The 21,682-nt window shown below is 35.1% G+C and overlaps 1 protein-coding gene across 1 annotated transcript; it reads right to left on the reverse strand.

Annotated features, from left to right (window-relative positions):
- Positions 1-18,081: 18,081 nt before the first annotated feature.
- Positions 18,082-21,074, reverse strand: LOC111779390 (NAC domain-containing protein 17). Its single transcript, XM_023659555.2, has 5 exons — positions 20,755-21,074; positions 19,905-20,182; positions 19,510-19,809; positions 18,791-19,349; positions 18,082-18,700 (listed from the first exon to the last, which is right to left on the reverse strand). Exons 1-5 carry the CDS (start codon positions 20,936-20,938, stop codon positions 18,333-18,335), a joined length of 1,689 nt encoding a protein of 562 aa, XP_023515323.2. The 5' UTR covers positions 20,939-21,074; the 3' UTR covers positions 18,082-18,332.
- Between the last annotated feature and the right edge of the window lie 608 nt (positions 21,075-21,682).

A 21,682-nucleotide genomic window follows, 5' to 3' on the forward strand; every position in this document is an offset into this window, starting at 1 on the left:
TTTTGTTGGTGTGAGAGATTTTGTAGTTGCGTCAATTCTGGTTGAAGTTTTGATCCAATATGGCAAAACTTTTTTTTTTTTTTTTTTTTTTTTTTTTTTTTTATAATTTAAAGAAAAACAGGTTCAGAGTGAGATTCAAAATCAAACTCCATGACTTGAAACCAAACCTCAATGGGCAGCATCAAACAAACATCCTAGCAAAAAATTTAAACACCTCACTGATATGTACTTGCGGCCCATATACGTGTCATTTCCTAATGTTATGCAGTATTCATCAAGATTATTCATCAAGATTGAGCTTTATATTCATTCTTTATTTTTAAGTAATTAGGATTCTATCTCCTGATAAGCTTTAGAATAGTCCTGAGTATTTAAGCAAATAGGAGGCTACCCTAATTCAAGATGAGCTCAAAGATGGCACTTATTTTTAAGCAATTAGGATATTATCACATAATAAGTTGATAGCCCTTGATTTTTAAGTAACTAGGAGGCTACTCTAATCCAAGATGAGCTCAAAGTTAATTCTCAATTTTCAAGTAACCAGAACACTACCTCATGATAAACTTAAGTTAGTCCTTGGTTTTTAAGTAACCAGGAATGATAAGGATCACGGTGTTCCAAATGTTCCAACTGGACCTATTACACAATTCAAGGCTCGGTTCAACCATTATTTCATGTGTTACAAGCTGATTCGATTGAGGAAGGATCATTTAGAGCTTCAGAAGTGAATATTTGCACGGTTAAAGTAGCGGATGAAGTTGCTATAAATTGCACTTGATTGATAAGTGGGCAAAAGGTGGGAAGTTATTTGTAAATTGACTTCTTATTTTGTGGAGATTTACGGGATGAGAGTAAATTATGGCCACTAGCTTCTTTAGTCGGCAATCTTTGAAAGTTTGTTTGGTGGAGAGACTATAAATACCTAGAAATTATTAGGTAAAATGCAAGATTTTGGAGGATTGAAATTGAGATCTCAAATTGAGAATTTTACCATTAAAATTTGAATCATCTTTGTCATTCTTAAGTTTCAAGTAATTGTTGTGGTAGATTGTATCTGAGTCCTTCAATGAAATCTTGATCAAGTTGGATTGGGGTGGGACTCAATTTAGAACAAGGTTTCAAATCTTGGTTCTAGATCTTTGATTAATCTAATTCTAACTTTATCTATTGGTTTATCCGAATTTTGTATAAGGAAATGTTAATTTCTTTGATTCAAGGGTTCTTTCTTTAGCAAAAGCGTGGATCGTTGGGCTGAGGATTATAATTGTCTTACCAATTTGGTATCAGAGCCTACATCTTTTGACTTTGTTCTAATTTTTTCTTTTGACTTTGTTCTCATTTTTTCTTAAAGATCATATTTAGATCTTTAAAAAAAAATAACATTCAGAACATTTTCTTCTTAATATTGTGGTTATAAATTATCCTCATCATCTATTTTAGATCATTTGGAGATCAAATAACCATTTCTAATTTAGACCACATTTCCTCCAAATTAGCAATCCAGCCCATTTTCTTAAGCCCAATTGGAATTCTAATCCAATGTAATTTGCAAATTGGAAATGGAGGAGACTTTGCCAAATTGGCCATTTGGGCACTTTCAACGTGGGTAATCATGGACTTATTCATTACCCTATTGGCTTATTCATAACTATCACATAATATGTATGATTATTATTATGATTGGATCAACGTGTTGATCTTGATTTATGCCTTATTTGTCCCTAGAATGCACGATAGGAGGATTGAAAACCAATATATACCCACTTGATTATTTTTCATGAATGCTATGTGAGTATCTGTATGATATATGTAATGATCTGACTTTTTGCACACGTACTAGTCATAATACATTACTTAACACTAAAATTTAGTGATTTAAAATATATGAAAATATGCTAAAAACATGCTCCGTGTACATTTCCTAAAGAAATTTAAATACATGCAATTTAACCAAATAATTCAACAACAAAACGATTTAAAAGAAAATGTCACAAGTTCAAAATTTCCTAGATCCCATGAATTAGAAGTGTTCTAACAAAACTTCAAAAAACTAAAATTAACTCGATGTGGAAGCGTCTTAAATAAATAAGAAGAAACATAAAACTCTAAGTTGCTCCATGACCGCCTTCTCCACTTGCTCGTCACTCCCAGGCTACATCTTGCCCTTACCTGAAAATCATTTTAAAAACAAGGTGAATATTAAAAATAAGGTACTCCCTTGTTGATGTCGGACATGCAAATCATCATATAGTTTACCAATAAAAAATCAAGGTACCTTGGTGGTGGATTACTCGAAACACACATGTAATCTACTCATCGAAAACCATTTTTAGCAATCACTCCATAACGATTATTAGTGGTTGACTACCCAATACACACATCGTGTATCGTTTACCATAAAAATAATTACCGGTAATCACCTCACGGGACCATTTGTGGCTGGTTACCCTATACACGCGACTTACCGCACGCATTTCATTAAAAAATTATAAGATGCACATAACCAGTCTCAAAACATATATTTTTCATGATCAATACATCAAGACATCAAACAACTTGCAACCATCTAATAGCATACGTACGAAAATAATTATTAGCAATCACTTCAAGTGACTATTAATGGTTGGTTACTCGATACACACAATGTGTAGCCCTTACCACGATCTTCTTATTCATTAAACGTAACATGCATGCATTAGGTTCAAAACCTATATTTTTATTGACCAATAAAGCATGACAACAAACAACAACCATATTTTAAAAAAACAAAAGAATTTAGTTTCAATAGGAAAGTCTCTTACATGGAGACTTCACTCTAGAAATCCGATTTATTGGCCTAAGTGTCCTAGGCTCGACCTACATTCAAACACTTAACATGCAACCTAACTTCACATGATACAATGATTCCAAAAAATCACTAGCTTTATTAGTTATGGTATTTGTAACGGAAAAAAAATAAAATTATTATTATGTAAAAAAATTATTATTAAAAAAAAATTAATAAATAAGTAAATAAAAACAATTATTCCCTCATTTCTCTCCCGCTATAGCACTTTCCCCATAATCCCTCCTCAAGGTATCTTACAATTACTGTAAATCAAACAGAAATGAAAAATGTAGATTTGAGAAAACAAAAATGCCTCACATCAACTTGATAGGAGATGGGTTTACAAAGATGATCAAGATTTACATGGGAGAGAGATTTGAGATTTCTCGGTAAGTTATATCTCAGATCTCCTTTTCTTTTATCCAATTATTTAGTTTTATTTAACAATTTACTGGTTAGAAAGATAGGTCATGATCAAGAGCAGAAACAAAATAGAATTGATTAAATTGGCGAAAAGTAATGGCTAACCTAATTGAAAAGGTAAGAATAAAAAATAAAAAGAAATGATTAAACAGATTTAACCTATCATAATTTCTTCTCTCCTGTAAGAACAAACACAAAAAGGTTTATATTAAGTTTTGCTAGTAAGAAATATTTTTGCTAGGAAGAGATATTCCATTTGAAGAGGTTAGTAGTTTTCCTTTTATTTTATTTAATGATATTAAAAGCCAAACAGAGAGGAATAATTAAAAGAAGGAAACCAGTAAGAGAACGGAAGAACCCAGTAAGATAAGGGAAGAACCCAGTAATAGAAGGGAAGATTGTGAATATAATTGAAATTATCTGGAAAATGTCAAAGGATATTAAACACTGTAAGAGAAAATAGAATATTTGGAAAATTTTAATGAGTATTAAATGGTTTGTATGAAAATAATACTATAACAAACATATATAAATATTTCAAGACCTAACTCAGACAAAGACTCTAACGTTCGCATGAAGTATAACACATGGGTCAACATAAATTAGAGAAATAATTTTATAGAAATTTAAATTTGAAACTAATGCATGGGCTCACATAGGTTGACTTGATTTCAAGGGACTTTCATTAAGGATAATGACGGAACATCAGCCTAAGCTAACCAGGTAAGTGACCTTACTATCGACATGGCTATATTTGATGTTGACACGTGCCCTGTAGTTCTATACGTGTCATATATATTGATATGTGTGAATTGTCTGTGGATCGATATGTTTTCTATATGTTATGTATATGTTATAATATGTGAATTGTATGATAATAATTACGGTACGATGCGTTCAAGGATATGTTTGAGATGAGATACAAGAAGGAGACACAAAACGAAATGTAACGATAGGAGTAAAATACGTTCATGAAACGTTAAGGTTAGGTTACATACCGAGTGATATGGGTAAGAGAGATTGATAGAAGAATACTGTTAGGTTATGGGTAGAAAGGGATAGATTTGTGATAGATTAATAGAACGATAGCGTTAGGATTGATAGAATAACGTTGGGTTAAGTTCTTGTGATGAGATCACTAAGGTACGTTCACGAAATGATATGTCTGTGATAGGTATAAGAACGTTAAGGCTATGATAAGTTAGAGAACGATATGATTATGAAGTGTTTACGTTATGACTCGTTTATGATATGATATATTGTGATGCAATATGTCATGTATGATGTGTATATGATGAAATGTTATGTTAAAAGCATAGAACGTTATGTTAGGTCTCTTAAATTGTGTGTATACAGCATGATTTGAATGATATGAAATTACGACAAATGACTTGAAATATAACCCCATTAGAATTATGTATGATTTGAGAACTGAAGAATGAGAAACGATGTGACATGAATGATGAACGATATCTGAAACGATATGATATGTACATAATGCTAGCGGGATTGTATTAAAGGATAATGAAAATGGAAAAGTTTTGGGACCTCATGCATTATGTGTGCTCCCCTATCCCATCACGAGGGTACGGACGCGTACATCTAATGGCAGGACAACGATCGTTATGCTTTGCATAGTGCCACCGTGACGGTTACTAGTTCTAGCGGGTGTCCGGCCTAAGGGGCTCCCAGAGTATGCCCACCGGATTAGGAAGGTGGCCCACGGTGTGCGAACTAGCTGGCGAGCCCATACTCGCACGTATGAACTGTGTGTAGAGTATATGGTATACGTCCAAAATTATCCGTTAGGACAGCACCGTAGGGAAAACAGAATGAAAGATAGGTCTCATCATCTCATTGCATGTGATTGTTGCATTTAACCCCAATAGTGGGGTCACTTACTGAGTATTTCTTTAAATACTCAAGTAATGTGCTATTACATTTTTCAGGTTAAGGCAAGGCATACTTGTATGGCTGACAACGGCATCGCAACTCGAGATCATGGCACATGGATAGAACAGTGGTGTTATTTTCTTAGACTAGGGCTAGAATAGGATGTTTTAAACTTAAACGCTTATTTATTTTATGTCGGGTCTTTTGTTGTATCGTTTTAAAGATGTTTTTGAAACACATAAGTCCATGGCTGTGTTTCAAGATAAAGATTATATTCTATGAAATTTAAATGAAGTGTTCTGCATGCAATGTCTATGGTATGTATACAACGACCCTAAGTTAAATAGAAAATTTTAAGTTGTTACAGTAGTAGTTACCGTCCACTAGCACTGGGGGTATTTTTCTCCAATAGTACTAAAGTTGGTTGGTTGGCACGTCAAACGTCCAACTTGGTACTCCGACTACTATATTCACATTTGTAGGTAACTATTAGCGGGATGTCAAATTCAAAACCAAGATTGGAATAAAATAGTAAGCCCCGCAGAACTAATTGTACATTCCTGTAATGACGAGTTTGGCAACGATGACAATAGTACAGTGACGACATTGTGTGGCTGTTGCAGACACAGTTAAGGTGATGGTCACGACAACTGTACTCAAACAGCAGACGCGACAAAGGGAAAATGAAAGACAAAGAAGAAAGGATGGCGGTTCACCCTCGTGTGGCAGTCGTTCGATAGCTGGAAGTGCGTGGCTCCGGTGTCGATCAATCCTTTACCTAAGAGACGTGTCTTGGAGGTGACCGTCAAGGTTCGGAGCAGGAAGAAATTAAAAGAAAGGAGAAAGAAAAGAGAGATCGGCAGCAGGAAGAAGAAGAAAAGAAGGGAGAAAGGGGTGCATTTATCTTAATCCTAATCTTGGGCATGGGTGTTAGAATGTATGATTGAATGTGGATGGAATGAAGTCTACACTTGTTTTGATTTTATTAAGAACTAAAAGAAAACAATAAATATTTGAGTAAGTATTACAACATAGAAGTTTTTCCACGTTCCACAAGATTTTCCTTGTTAGGGCTCGAAAGAGCCTCTTGAAAGAAAATATCTACCTTGCTATGACTCGAACACAATCTTCTTTGCCATGACTCAAACACAATCTTCATTGCTATGAATTGAACACATGGCCAAGACTTGTAAGAGCCTCTTGAAAGAAAATATCTTCCTTGCTATGACTCGAACACAAGGTCAAAACTTGTGGGAGTTTGACTTGTAAGAGCCTCTCGAAAGAAAATATCTTCCTTGCTATGACTCGAACACAAGGTCAAAACTTGTGGGAGTTTCCCCCTATGACTCAAACACAATTCTTCCTTACTATGACTCGAACGCAAGACCAAGATTTATGGGAGTCTCTTGAAAGAAAATATCTTCTTGCTATGACTCGAAGACAAGATTAAGGCTTGTGGGAGCCTCTTGAAACAAAATTCCGAAGGAATTAGAGAAGAGAGTTTCAAGAGAATTCTCCGAAGAAGAATTTTATTCTCTAGAGAAAATGTGAGAGATCAGTCTAACACAAAACCAAGGCTTGTGGGAGCCTCGAAACAAAATTCCAAAGGAATTAGACAGAGTTTCAAGAGAATTATCATGAGGGAGAATTTTATTCTCGAGAGAAAGTGTGAGAGAGTAGTCTACTCTTTACTCGACCCAGAGATCCTATATACAAGAACTGCTGGATAATTCTTGTCAAATAATATATTAGGATATAATATTTTATTCTTGTCAAATAATATATTAGGATATAATATTTTATTCAAATCATATTTAAATGTATATCCTAATATATATTTAACTCATTTAAATCTCATTCATATTTTAAATATATTTTTATTTATTTATTTAATATATATAATATATTAAATATTCATTCGAATATTTCAAATTTTACTTTCAGCTTAGCTTAAGTACCACTGATTTTCTAATGAACAATTTGTTTATGATCCAATCATAAATCAAGTCCCTCTCGGGTCATTGAGAGGGTGTGACCCCATTGTTTAAATCCTGAAATCAGTACTTAAGAAAACAACTCATTTTTTTTTCTTATATAGAATGAAGTGAATTTCATCTCATGATATTAAGTTCTCAACTCTCTATTTGGTCAAGTGCCCAAAATGGTAGGCATATTGAATCGACTACAAACGTCATTCTTACCCATGCAAATTAAAGGACAAGCCTCACAAGCAAGAGTTCATAACTCACTCAGGATTAAGATTAAGTCCCATGTGATCATCATATGAAATATTAATTTTCTCAATTAACATATTTATTAAGAGAGATTTTGATGACATCCACTTGGAGATCGTCCCACATAGATTGTACTATTGGGGGAGCTCCAGTTGTGCTTAGTGAGAAGCCGGTCTTGCACTATTTTCGTCTGAATGGTGTAGGGAGCTTGTTGGAAGGCATTAAGAGAGCTTTCGGTTAGCGCCTAGTATTAGACATGTGTGGATATATAGAGAGACATGAGAGGTTACGTGTAGAAAGTGACTCCATACCTGCCATATCCACTCTAAAGCCCAAGATAGATAAGGACAACTTGACTTATGTGTGATAGCGGGATGAATAGGTAGACCTTGGAAAGAGGAAATGTAGAGCCAAGTGCACCGTAAAACTATAAGTAAACCCCAAGGGTGCTTAGATTAGCAATGTTTAGGGTTAGAATACAATGTTATATCGCATATAATTTCAGAACTCGGTTACTACAAGTAGATTCCTTATGAGTATTTTTATACTCATTCTTGTATTTTTATGCTCATCATAGACGAGACTGTTACAGAGTTATGCGGCAATAGAGGGGAACCTTAGATCTGTGTCACATATTTTATTTTGATTTACTTGTAGTTTTGGAATCCCAATTATGTTGTAAAATACTTTGTATTTATAACTCTCGAATATTGTTGTAAAAATTTGATTTCAATTTTTATTATTTGTTCGAAATGCTCCGTCACCCATTATAAATAAATGAAAATTTTTATCACCATTGAATCTACATTGTCAGTCCGTGATTCAAAGTCTCGAAAGATGGGTCATTACAATTTAATTGTAAACACATGAGGGAATGGAATACAAAACAAGATTGGGAAAAATTGACACAAACTAGGTGGAGGCTCTGGATCCTAGATTTGGCTCTCAATGACACCTACTCCAAATCCCTTTTCATCTTCCACAAATGTCGGGTGGTTATTTGAAAAATATGTAAAAAACTGAGAGAGTATAAAACTCAATAAATAGCCTACTTATATGCTCTTAATTGTGTCTATGATGGATGATAGGGTATTATACTCTAAAACATGACCAAAGACGAAACATGATTTCTATTGCGTGGACATTGGTCCCAAGTCATGGGTTCTCAAGTTCACGAGGGTTAGTTAATCTGGTGCCTAGCCCTGACTTATGCAGTTGTATGATCCTGATCCTTGGGCAAAATTAAGTAGAGTGATTGGGCTGCCCACTTCCACTTCATACACAATATATAGTGTTACTATTGATCCTAAAACATTGCCCCTAAAAGACCCACTAGGTCACATGGTCGGTAAACAACATGAACCATACTTAATGGGTTAATTTTATAACTTATGATTCTCGAGAAAACGTTCAAATTAGGTCCTTATGATTTATCATTGACCCATTGCAGTTTCTGTATGAGATACTAGACTTCAAGCTTTTGGAGGATTTATCCTTTGCCTCTTTGTCCCCTAATCTTGCCACCATAACTTAAAAAACTTCAAGGTATACTTGATCGCGAGGGTGCGCCTCTCAAGCTAGGCCATAGAGATGAGGTGATTTCCTAGACCATCTACAAAACCTAAAACTATCCGCTTTCCAAGCATGTCCAGAGCATGAATCACGACTTAAAAGGGGGCAAAAAAAGACTGATAATTTTTGTGTGTGTTTAAAATTGAAGGAATTTAAGCATATAAATTTAAATTTTGCAACATCTAAAACAAAGTTTAAGTTCAAATTCAAAAAGAGAACGAGTTACAGAATGACACACACAAAAACATGGAGATTTTGGTTCTTTAGGCACGGTGCATGACTATCGTACGTACCTACGATTTGGAGTTAGCAGCAATAGTATTCACTCTCAAAATATGGTGGCACTACTACTTTGAGGAGAAGATACAAGTACCTAACGATCTAAGAATTTAAGTATATATTTATACAAAAAAGATATGAACATGGGATTAGAATTGGGTTTAGAATTAGTGACTAATGTACTAAGCAGGAAGATGACTCACTCTTCTGCATTAATTACAAATTAAAAGAAGCTACAGGAGGAGATGCAGGAAGCCAAAATGGAGATTATTGTCAAGGGCACATGACACGATTGACGTAGCTAACGATCCAACCTACCTTGAGGGCTCGTATTATAAATACTCAAGGAACCAACCCATACATCAACTAGCTCCTGCAGCAACTAGAGGCGGACCATCCAAAAGGGTTTTCAATTTTATTAAGTAGTGCATGGCTAATAGCGAGGCTAATCGATATGAACCACGACCAAGAAATTTCCATTCTGGAAGATCCAATTATAAGAACAAGAACCAATAAGTTACCACAAGCTTTGGTCACTTATATTCAAACTATGGAGAGCTCGTCAAAGGAAATTCTAGAAAATGTTAGAGTTCTTCCCTACATGTTATGCAAAATTGAGCTTCAAGATAGAGATGCATTAAATGCATTTTAATTTGCATTTACTGAACTCATAGTTGTATTTATGAAATTTAGTCTAAGGATTGTTATTAGGTAGCACAATACGTACGTCCAAGGCTTCCTTCGTTCCAAGCGGCGTAGTCTGAAACCTGCATCCAAGGTTTCTTATGTTCCAAGCGATGTAGTTTGAGTCATGAACACGTATCGTGGGAGGCTTAGGGGATTCTTGAGTTTCTGAGTCTGAGAATCTTGGTTCTTTATTCTTGAGTAGTACCTAGCATTCTTCTTGTCTTAATGGATAAAGGGTCTGTGTTGGTTTTTTCTTAGTTATTATCCTTAGAGCATTTTCTTAGTTTATGGGGATTCTTAAGTTCTTATTCGTGAGACATAAGTGGTAACATACTTTCTTAAGCCTCACTCAAATCTCATAAATTATGAACTATCGTAGTAGACTTATCATGAAGTCATAACATGTCCCTTGAAAGTTGAAGAATCTTGAATCTTGGTAAGGGTTCATTAGCAGTAACTTTGTCATTTCCCACAAATCTTTGGCGTAAACTCCTAACATGTTCTAGAACCTTTGAAATCTTGCATAGTCTTTCTTAAGGCCATACTTAAATTTATTTTACTCTTGGGAAATCTTTATGGTCTTGAAAACTTCTTAAGGTAATTTAAGGGCATTTTAGCCATTTACCCGTTTCCTTGTTTAAGGAATTAATCTCATCCCAAGTTGTTGAAATCTTGATTAAACCTTTATGTCCTAATAAGTACATATTTCTTAAATCTTTGAGTCATTTTGAGTGTGTTTGAACCTTGAAATATCTTAAATGAACATTCTTGATCATAATGAAACAAGGCCATTATTAAATTTCATGGTATTTGGAGGTCATTTGAATTTTGTTAAAGGAACATTTTAGTAATTTAATATCGTTTTTATTTAGCGTTCATCCTTATCAATGAACAAACAAATTCATATATACCCTTAAAATGTCATATTATGCTTCACTTTAAACTTTCATAAGGGGAGTTTTCGCTCGGTTCAAGAACTTAACTCAGAGTTCTTCTCCCATATTCCCTTTTAACTCATAAAACTTAACTTTTATTTATATATATATATATATCTTTTAATATATGAAAATTTAAATCAAATATTAAATTAGGCATCTCTAACAGCTCAACAAGATATATCCTTCCTTCATTTGATTTCATATTCCTAGATTCAGTTCAAAATTAGCAATGGACCATTTTACAACAAACAAACAAATAAATGAAAAAAAACATGATATGAACCACGACCAAAGAATTTCCATACCTCAAGGTCCAATTACAAGGACGAGAGCCAAGAAGCTACAACAAACCTTATACAGTTATATTCAAGTTATGGTGAGCTCATCAAAGGAAATTCTAGAAGACGTTGGAGACCTCCCTTATATGTTATGCAAAGTTGAGCTTCAAGACAGAGATGAATTAAATGCACTTTAAGTTGCATTTAATGAACTCCGCTGAATTTATCAAATAGTCCAAGGATGACTAATAAGCACATTTTATTATTTGCATTATTTAATTATAGTTACTATTTGTTGTCATATTTAAGCTAGTTTTAAATATAGGAGTTAAGGTTCTATTGTAACCCACATGGGTTACTGTATTCCACTATTAACTAGCAATTTTAATATGGAGGTTATGGGTATTTCTTTTTTACTAGCCCATTTAATTTTGGAGTTATGTATCACATAGGTTAAGGTTTGTAAAGGCTATATAAAGCCTTCTTTTCTTTGATTAGACATCAGATTTTGGAATTAAGAATAGAATTTGTATTTTAACTTTGTTGAGAGCTAAACTTTCCTTGCAAATTCTTGTGTTTAGAACTTGCATGTAGTGTCAAGTGGTATTGATCAAACCTCTTGTGGAGTGATTCGAATCACGAGTTTAGAAACGAGTTTTCTTTACTCTTGATCTTGATCATCAAGGTAATCCGTTCCATACTTTCCCTTGGGTTGATTTCCATATCATTTTTGTATCAGAGCTTTAGGCTCAAGATCGGATATATGTTTTATTGCGCTTATCTCTTTTAATTCTCTTATTATTTTTTGCTACACAAACTGAGAAAAAAAAAATAATAACAAAAAAATATATATATATACATTTTTTTTATGTTCTTTAAAGTGTTAGATCTGGATCTTATCAGCACTTTATTCTTCTTTAAGATCTTTTAAATCAATTTTCTTGTTGGTAAATTGATAAGATTTTGCCAATAAGGAAAAAAAAAAACATTGAAAGAAAGAAAGCATATTGATGTTAAATGTCTTTCTTTTTTCCTCTTGATTATTATATGTAACTCTCATAAGTTACTACGTCTAAATTAGTCCTTAATCATTTTCTTTCTTTAATTTGTTTCTTTGTCGTTATTCGGATTGCTCCTTCAATACCCTTGTTTATGTGTTGAGTGTGCTGTCTATTCACTTTGAATTGCACTTAGCTCTATAACATAGCTTGTCTCACATCCCAATTTGTTTTTTTTTTTTTTTTTTGCAGTGTGATTTGTGTGTGCTCAATTGTGAGGGTGAGTTTGTAAGGGAGTGACACATTGATTCGAGTGTTGAGTGCTAAACACGAGTGAACTACATTTACGAGTGAATACACGTGAGGGAGCGCTTGTGAGGTCCTTTTTTTTTTCTTTTACCTTTCTTTTGTAGCATGGAAAATCCAGACGACAATACTAACATTACTGATGCACGATTGAGAGAAGCACAACAACGAACCATGGAAAGACTAATTCGAGGAATAGAAGAGTTGACTGATCGAATAGGAAGACTTGGAAAATATAGTAAAAGAAGCATTTGTGCTTTTCTTTAGCCAATGACTAAGTTTCTTTGCAATTCTATGTAGTTTAGGTTGCATGTAGAATCATTCAAGCTCGACATGATCAATCTTGCTTGTGGAGTGATTCGAATCTCAAACAAGTGTTCTCGCTTTGAGATATTTGATCAACAAGAATCATTCAAGCTAGACATGATCGATCTTGCTTGTGGAGTGATTCGAATCTCAGACAATGCTCTTGCCTTGAGATATTCGATCAACAAGGTAATCCGAATCTTATTCCCCTTGTATTGATGGATTCCACAACCTACGCCCTCAACCGATACATATGAGGGTGACAATTCTGATCACCACGAGGATAATCCACATGCGGTTGGTCATGGCTTGATGCGAGGGAGAGACCATGGAAGAAGGTATCATAATTTACAACAACGAGTTCCTTATGATGATAGAATTGATCGTAACGTGGGGAGCATCAAATTAAAACTTCCCAAGTTTTATGGCAAAACCGATCCAGAGGAGTACCTTCAATGGGAGAAAACGGTGGAGTCGGTGTTCAACTGTCATAATTTTAGTGATAAAAATAAGGTACTGTTATGCATTGCTCAATTCAAACAATATGCTCAAATTTGGTGGGATAAATTGATGTCAAGTAGGAGAAGAAACCTTGAAGCACCAATTGATTCATGGTACGAGTTCAAAGAGTCCATGAGGAAGCGTTTTGTTCCACAATATTTTCAACGGGACATGGCGCAAAAGCTTCAAGCATTGAAATAAGGACGCAAGTCTGTGGAAGATTATTACAAGGAGATGGATACATTGATGGATCGACTTGATCTCGATGAGGACATGGAGGCTCTCATGGCGCGGTTTCTTAATGGGTTAAACACAGAGATTGCAGACAAGACTGATTTACAGCCTTATTCTAATATTGAGGAGTTGTTGCACATTGCAATTAAGATCGAGAGGCAAATCCAAAGAAGGTCTCAACGGTATTCTTCTAAAACTTTTCTCAATTCTACTTCTACATGGAAAAAGGATAGTAAGAACATTGATTATAAGCATAGAAATTCAGAGATTAATGAGAAGCCTCAAGCTAAATTTGAGAAAGGGGAGAGTTCTAGAACAGGGAAAGAAAAAGTAGAAAAGTCTAAATGTTCGAAATAGGGATTTAAAGTGTTGGAAATGTCAAGGGGTAGGACACTATAGTAGAGATTGCCCAAATGCAAGAATTATGACCATCAAGGAGGGAGAAATTGTTACGGATGGCGAGGCACATGACGACATAAATGAGGAAACTGATGAGAGTGAGGAGTTTAGCGAAGAGGACCCTACACATATATCTTTGGTTACTCGACGAGCTCTAAACACCCACATTAAGGAGGACGGCCTAGACCAAAGAGAGAACTTGTTTCAAACTCGTTGTCTTGTTCAATCTGTACCTTGTAGTGTTGTCATTGATAGCGGTAGTTGCACTAATGTTGTGAGTTCCATTCTGGTCAAAAGACTTAATTTAAAGACACAACCACATCCAAGACCCTACAAGCTTCAATGGTTGAATGATTGTGGGGAAGTACGGGTAACTCAACAAACTCTTGTTTCATTTACTATTGGAAAATATGTTGATGATGTTTTATGTGATGTTGTATCCATGCATGTTGGAGATTTACTACTGGGGAGGCCATGGCAATTTGATCGTCGGGTAATGTATGATGGGTATGCAAATCGATACTCTTTTACTCACTATGGTAGAAAAACTACTCTTGTTCCATTGTCTCCAAAAGATGTATTTATTGATCATTGCAAACTTGAAAAGAAAAGGCAAGAGGCTGATGCAAAAGTAGAGATTGAAAAAGAATCAAGTGAAAAAATGAGCTTGAGTGAAAAGCAAGAGAGTAACACTCAGCCTAGAGAAAAAAAAAGAGAGAAAAGCCAAATCAGTAAGCTTGTATGTTAGATCAAGTGAGGCTAGGAATGTTTTGCTCTCTAACCAGACTATTCTTGTACTTATGTGCAAGGGGTCTTGTTACTTTACTAACATGCTTAACCCTCCGTTGCCTAGTGATTTTGTTGTGCTTTTGCAAGAGTTTGAAGATTTATTTTCTGAGGAGATGCTTAGTAGTTTGCCACCACTTAGAGGGATTGAACACAAGATTGACTTCATTCCTGGCGCGCCCATTCCAAACCGACCAGCATATAGGACTAATCCAAAAGAGGCTGAAGAGATACAAAGGCAAGTAAGTGAACTCCTTGCTAAAGGGTATGTACGTGAAAGTTTGAGTCCTTGTTCTGTTCCAATTATTCTTGTACCTAAGAAAGATGGTTCTTGGCGTATGTGCGTTGATTGTAGGGCTATAAACAAGATAACTATAAAGTATAGGCATCCAATTCCTAGATTAGATGATATGCTTGATGAATTGCATGGATGTAGTCTTTTTACTAAAATTGATTTAAAATCGGGTTATCATCAAATTCGCATGCATATTGGGGATGAGTGGAAAACAGCTTTTAAAACCAAGTATGGTCTTTATGAATGGTTGGTTATGCCTTTTGGATTAACTAATGCACCTAGTACATTCATGAGACTAATGAACCATGTCTTACGAGAATACTTAGGTAAGTTTGTGGTTGTTTATTTTGATGACATCCTTGTTTACTCTAAATCTTTAGATGATCATATTACCCATGTACGCAATGTTTTGATTACTTTAAGAAATGAATGTTTGTATGTAAATTTAAAGAAATGTAGCTTTTGCATGGAAAAAGTTAACTTTCTTCGGTTTGTAGTTTCATCTAATGGTGTTGAGGTTGATGAGGAGAAAGTGAAGGCTATAAAAGAGTGGCCTACACCTAAAAATGTAAGTGAGGTAAGAAGTTTTCATGGTCTTGCAAGTTTCTACCGTAGGTTCATTAAGAATTTTAGTACAATTGCTTCACCCTTGAATGAACTTGTTAAGAAAAATGTATCCTTTATATGGGAAAAAGATCAAGAACTTGCTTTTAATACTTTGAAAGAAAAATTGAGTTCTGCTCCTTTGCTTGCATTACCTAATTTTGAGTCTACTTTTGAAATTGAATGTGATGCTAGTGGAGTAGGGATAGGTGCTGTATTAATGCAAAATCAAAAACCTTTAATGTTCTTTAGTGAGAAGTTGACTGGTGCATCTTTGAGGTATCCAACTTATGACAAAGAGCTTTATGCTTTGGTTCATGCATTGCAAACCTGACAACATTATCTTTGTCCTAAGGAGTTCATTATTCATACGGATCATGAAAGTTTAAAGCATTTGAGAGTACAAAATAAACTCAACAGACGGCATGCTATGTGGTTAGAATTTATTGAAACATTCCCTTATGTCATAAGATATAAACAAGGTACGGAGAACATTGTTGCAGATGCTTTATCACGAAGGTATGTCCTCCTCAATACTTTGAATGCTAGGTTGTTGGGTTTTGAACACAAAGGATTTGTATCAACATGACATGTTCTTTGCTCCTTTTGTTGAATCTTGTGAAAAAGGACTCATGGGGGATAATTACTTGTTGTTAGATGGATTTTTGTTCCGAAAAGGCAAACTTTGCATACCATCTTGTTCCATACATGAGCTACTTGTGAGGCAAGCTTATGGAGGTGGTTTAATGGCACACCATGGAGTTTCTAAAACTTATGATATGCTCTCTGAACATTTTTTTTGGCCTAAAATGAGACATGATGTTCATAAAGTTTGTGCTCGTTGCATAGCATGTAAACAAGCTAAGTCTAGGCTTCAACCACATGGTTTATACTCCCCATTACCAGTTCCTAATGGTCCTTGGATTGATATATCAATGGATTTTGTTTTAGGTTTACCTAGGACTAGGAAAGGTTATGATAGCATCTTTGTTGTGGTTGATCGATTTAGTAAAATGGCTCATTTTATTCCTTGTCACAAAACTGATGATGCAAAACATATTGCAGACCTGTTCTTTAGGGAAGTTGTACGATTGCATGGCATTCCTAAAAGCATCGTTAGTGATCGTGATGTCAAATTTTTAAGCCACTTTTGGCGTGTTTTATGGGGTAAGTTAGGAACTAAGCTCGTATATTCAACTACTTGTCATCCTCAAATGGATGGACAAACTGACGTTGTTAACAGAACCATGACTACTATGCTTAGGGCTATTATTAATAAGAATCTTTAAGACTTGGGAGGATTGTTTGTCATTTATAGAATTTGCATATAATAGGGTTGTTCATAGCACTACTAAATGCACACCTTTTGAAATTGTTTATGGCTTTAATCCTTTTAACCCCCATTGACTTGTTACCTATACCGTCAAAAGAATTTGTGAATTTTGATGCAAATGCCAAGGTTGAGTTTGTTCATAAACTGCACACGCAAGTAAAAGAACAAATTGAGAAACAAAATTCCAAGGTTGCCACCCGAATTAATAAAGGACGTAAGATTGTCATCTTCAAGCCAGGAGATTGGGTTTGGCTGCATTTCCGATAAGAAAGATTTCCTACTCAAAGAAAATCTAAGCTTTTACCACGAGGAGATGGATCTTTTCAAGTTCTTGAGCGCATCAATGACAATGCTTATAAAATTGATCTACCAGGTAAGTACGGTGTTAGTGCAACTTTTAATGTTGTTGATTTGAGTCCTTTTGATGTAGGTGATGGCTTGGATTCGAGGACGAATGCTTCTCAAGAGGGGGAGAATGATATGAACCACGACCAAGGAATTTCCATACCTCCAGGTCCAATTACAAGGACGAGAGCCAAGAAGCTACAACAAACTTTATACAGTTATATTCAAGCTATGGTGAACTCATCAAAGGAAATTGTAGAAGACGTTGGAGACCTCCCTTATATGTTATGCAAAGTCGAGCTTCAAGACAAAGATGAATTAAATGCACTTTAAGTTGCATTTAATGAACTCCGCTGAATTTATCAAATAGTCAAAGGATAGTCAATAAGCACATTTTATTATTTGTATTATTTAATTATAGTTTAACTATTTGTGGTCATATTTAAGCTAGTTTTAAATATAGGAGTTAAGTTATATTGTAACCCACGTAGGTTATTATATTCCACCATTAACTCGCCATTTTAATATGGAGGATATGGGTAAATATGGAGGATATGGGTATTTCGAGTTATGTATCACATAAGATTTGTAAAGGCTATATAAAGCCTTCTTTGATTAGACATCAAATTTTTAAATTAAAAATAAAATTTCTATTTTAGCTTTGTTGAGAGAACTTTATTTGTAAATTTTTGTATTTAGAACTTGCAGGTAAAATCATTCAAGTGGTATTGATCAAACCTCTTGTGGAGTGATTCAAATCACGAATTTAGAAACGAGTTTTCTTTCCTCTTGATTTTGATCATCAAGGTAATCCGTTCCATACTTTCCCTTGGGTTGATTTCCATATCAAAACAACTTTGACATTACATTAAAACGAGTACTTAAATGTGGTTGCTTACCTATACATACAAATCTACGCCACATCATACATAAACAAATACCAAACTTCCTCCCTCCATTGTTTCAAAATTGCAATATTTCCCCATATTTCAGCTTTTTCCATTTTCTCCTTTTTTTTTTCCTTTTTTTTTTTAATATATATTTCACAAAGTTAAGAGAAAAAAAAAGAAAAAGAAAAAAAAGTCATCTCCAGATTCATAAGGAGATGCATCTGTGCCATAGTCTAACAGCTCCTATAAATACCCATAAGATGGCACATAATGCTCCAAGAACAGAGAACACAAAGAACCCACCCTTTCTGCTCCTGCTTGCTGTTCTCCTACTACTACTCACAATAATAGAAGAGGAATCAATTGCAGAAACCATCGTGCTATTCGTACTTACTCTCTTCCTACCGAAGCTTGATATTCGATCAAATGATCGGTTAACTAGTCCATTCTCCGCAGCTGATGCGGGTGTAGATGGTATAGATTCAACAAAGGCCCAGAGAGCGGATGAAACGCGACTAGCAGAACTCACGTCCTTCCCGACTTCATTTTGGTTTGAAGGGTCACACAACACACCTATATATATATTGCCATAAACTACAATATTAGTAGCTAACTCATGTCATATGTATTATTGTCCATGAGTAGAGGATTTCCACTATATACCTGAAGTTTGTGGCAACTCTGATAAAGCAAAGCCATCTTGTAAGGCCAGATCAGGAATCAGCATTTGATTGTCGATCTGGTTTGCACTTGCACAATTTGGATTGGATTGGAACTGAACATCCAATGGGCTTGCCAAGATATCCACGTTTTCATTCTGGAATAAATTAGGAATTGTTCCATACTCCAAAGGCCCCATATCATTAAGAAACATGGCTGCATCATGAAATTGATCGAGGTTGCACAATCCATTCAACTCTTCAAACTGCAAGTTCCCAGTTCCAGATCCTTTCTCAGTGGTTGATAGATTAAATTCCGGACCACCAAGATCATCTATTTCCAGAAAATCATCCTCAAATAGAAAACTAGTTTGTTCAGAAAGGTTGGGGGAAGATTTGGCCTCAGGTGTCTGGAATGGTCGATCTGACTTGGTGAGGTCAATGCTTTCAGGCACATTACTCGGCTGCTGCTCGGAACTCGACAATTCAACTGACCTAGGAAGGTTATGTTCTTGCAAACATAGATCAACAACAGGACACCCAGATTCTTCTTGCCTACCATCCTACACAGAAACAAAAAAGAAGCTAGAAGTTAATCATGAAATTCCTCTGGGGTCTATCATAGAAAAATATTCTTCTTAATAATCGCATTCGACATTTATTAACAAATCAATTGTAATTCCAACAATTCTGGATAGAAAGATGGCCTTTAAATAAACTGACCTGGGGTAAGGAGTTGGCACAAGGATCAGCTTCCGGAAACTCAAGTAAAGGCTCATTGGAAAGTTGTATCATGAACATATCAAGATCATCCAATGAAAGATGGTTCATGTGGCGATTCTCGCTCTCAGTGGCAGTAGTATCCGTGTTGGGTTTCTCGGCAGGTTTCTCTTTGTCATCAAAATTAAAATCACAGAATTCATCATCAACCCAGTCTTCTTCTTTAAATGGTGCTCCGTACTGCTCACCATTTTTCGGACCAGGTCCACTCTTCTTGAAGACCTTATAAACAGCATAATAGTTCTGAAATAAAGAATAGCAAAACTCAGCAAAATACAAGGAAAGACTAACAGCATGGACGAAAAAGGAAAAATGGATGAATTGGAAAATGTGTTTACCTTCACATTTATGCATCTGCCCAGCTCTTCCTCAGTCATGGTGTATTCATGCATTACCCAGTCAGTACGCTCACCGCTAGGGGCACGACCTCTATAGAAAATCAACGTCTTCTTAACTCCAACATTGCGAGAATTACATGTCACAGTACGATCCTTCCCAGTAGCTTTCCAATACCCATGCCTGGTTGCCCTATTTGATCTAGCCCCATGTGGGTACTTTCTGTCTCTTGGGCTGAAAAAAAACCATTGTCTATCACCTGTTTTTAGCTTAGAAAGCCCTGCATTGCGTTCAAGTATTAGAACCTACAGAGGAAAATAAGCATTCATCTACTGCTAAAATAAACAATCATAAAAACTTGTACCAAATTAAAAACCATAACCACAAACCAAACAATTATTACTTGTAAATAACTGTAACAAATTCAGAAATGAGAAACCAGATATGATTACCATCCCAACAAAGGCTTTCCGCAACAACAACAAAAAATGAGAAGATTATAACAAATAAGAACCATATGACGTTCAGCTCCAAGGTAAAAAAAAAAAAGGAAAAAAACAAACTAGAAATCAGATATGAAATCAGCATGTGCAAAAGGATTACAGAATCAGAAACTGGCGTCAGCAAATAAACCCTAGATCAACTAATCAAAGTTAACTTCGCAAGGATGCACTAGCAAATTATAATCGATCAGTGAGCCAAGTAGAAATTAGGGTGAAAACCACAAAAACAATGAAATACAAGTTCCTCCGAATAGAACACCCAAATTGACCAGGTAGGTGATCTTCAGAAGAAACGGAATCGGAAACATAATCCTAAATGGAATTGGAAAAAAGGATGAAAAGCAGATACCAGGCAGTTCCTCGGGTTCCCACTTGTAGACGTCGATATCGCCGACGATATCGAGCTTGATTCTTCGGCCACAGATCTTCCTCTTGAGGTAGTAGAGTATAATCTCTTCATCAGTTGGATGGAAGCGGAAGCCCGGGGGGAAGCCCTTATCTTCGCCGGCAGAACTCCGGCTCAAGAGCTCCATGATGATGAGAGGGAAGATTGAAGGATGGAAGAGAGTGAGATGGTTGCAGGGGGGATTTGGTGAAGAAAGGGGAAGAGTGAAGGGGAAGGAAGCAGAGTCTAGGGATGTGTGATTGTGAACAAAGCGGACGCGATGTTTGCTTGTCATTCAAGATTTTAAAAAACCTTTGGTAAGATTCCATTCGCAAAATCAATGCAAAGTCAAATATTTAAAATTTAATAAATATTTCCTAAATTAATTAAAATAATCTTCAATTGTATAATTTATCTCAAAAAAACTTTTAAAAAAAAAATTAATAATACTTTTAAACTAAAAAAAAAATGTTTTCAATATTTAATTTTAAAAAGATTTTTGAACTTTTATGAAAGTATCTTTAAATTCTGAAATATTTTATTAATACTTTTTAATTTTTTTAAAAAAGAGTAAAATAAATAAAATAAAATTTTTGTGACCTCTCAGCATTTTTTTTTATTTTTAAATTCCAACGTTATGTTTTGAAATACGTAAGTTCAGCAGTGTTTTCTATCAGTTTGAAGTCCTTTGAAAGTTTTAAAGTTTTTTGCTATTTATGATGAGCATTTAAGAGTTATATTCCGCATATAAGAGATGAGCATGAGACGTTAGTAACGACTCAGAATATATAGAAATTTAGAGTCGTTATAGCTTCGACGACAGAGAGGAGGAGAAACACCTCTTTCTCACACATGAGGAGTAGCTTGCACAAACAAAAAAGAAAAATGTGGC

The sequence above is a fragment of the Cucurbita pepo genome, chromosome 2, assembly GCF_057944985.1.
Source record: "Cucurbita pepo subsp. pepo isolate OVF chromosome 2, ASM5794498v1, whole genome shotgun sequence".
Taxonomy (NCBI): domain Eukaryota; kingdom Viridiplantae; phylum Streptophyta; class Magnoliopsida; order Cucurbitales; family Cucurbitaceae; genus Cucurbita; species Cucurbita pepo.

Bases quoted from the DNA above. Each gene is read 5' to 3' on its own strand.
- LOC111779390 (XM_023659555.2), bottom strand. From the start codon at position 20,938: ATGGAGCTCTTGAGCCGGAGTTCTGCCGGCGAAGATAAGGGCTTCCCC. The intron at 19,350-19,509 runs GTCAGTTTATTT...GTTTCTGTGTAG, and splicing joins GTGCCAACTCCTTACCCCAG to GATGGTAGGCAAGAAGAATC. The intron at 18,701-18,790 runs GTATATAGTGGA...ATATATATATAG, and splicing joins AGAGTTGCCACAAACTTCAG to GTGTGTTGTGTGACCCTTCA.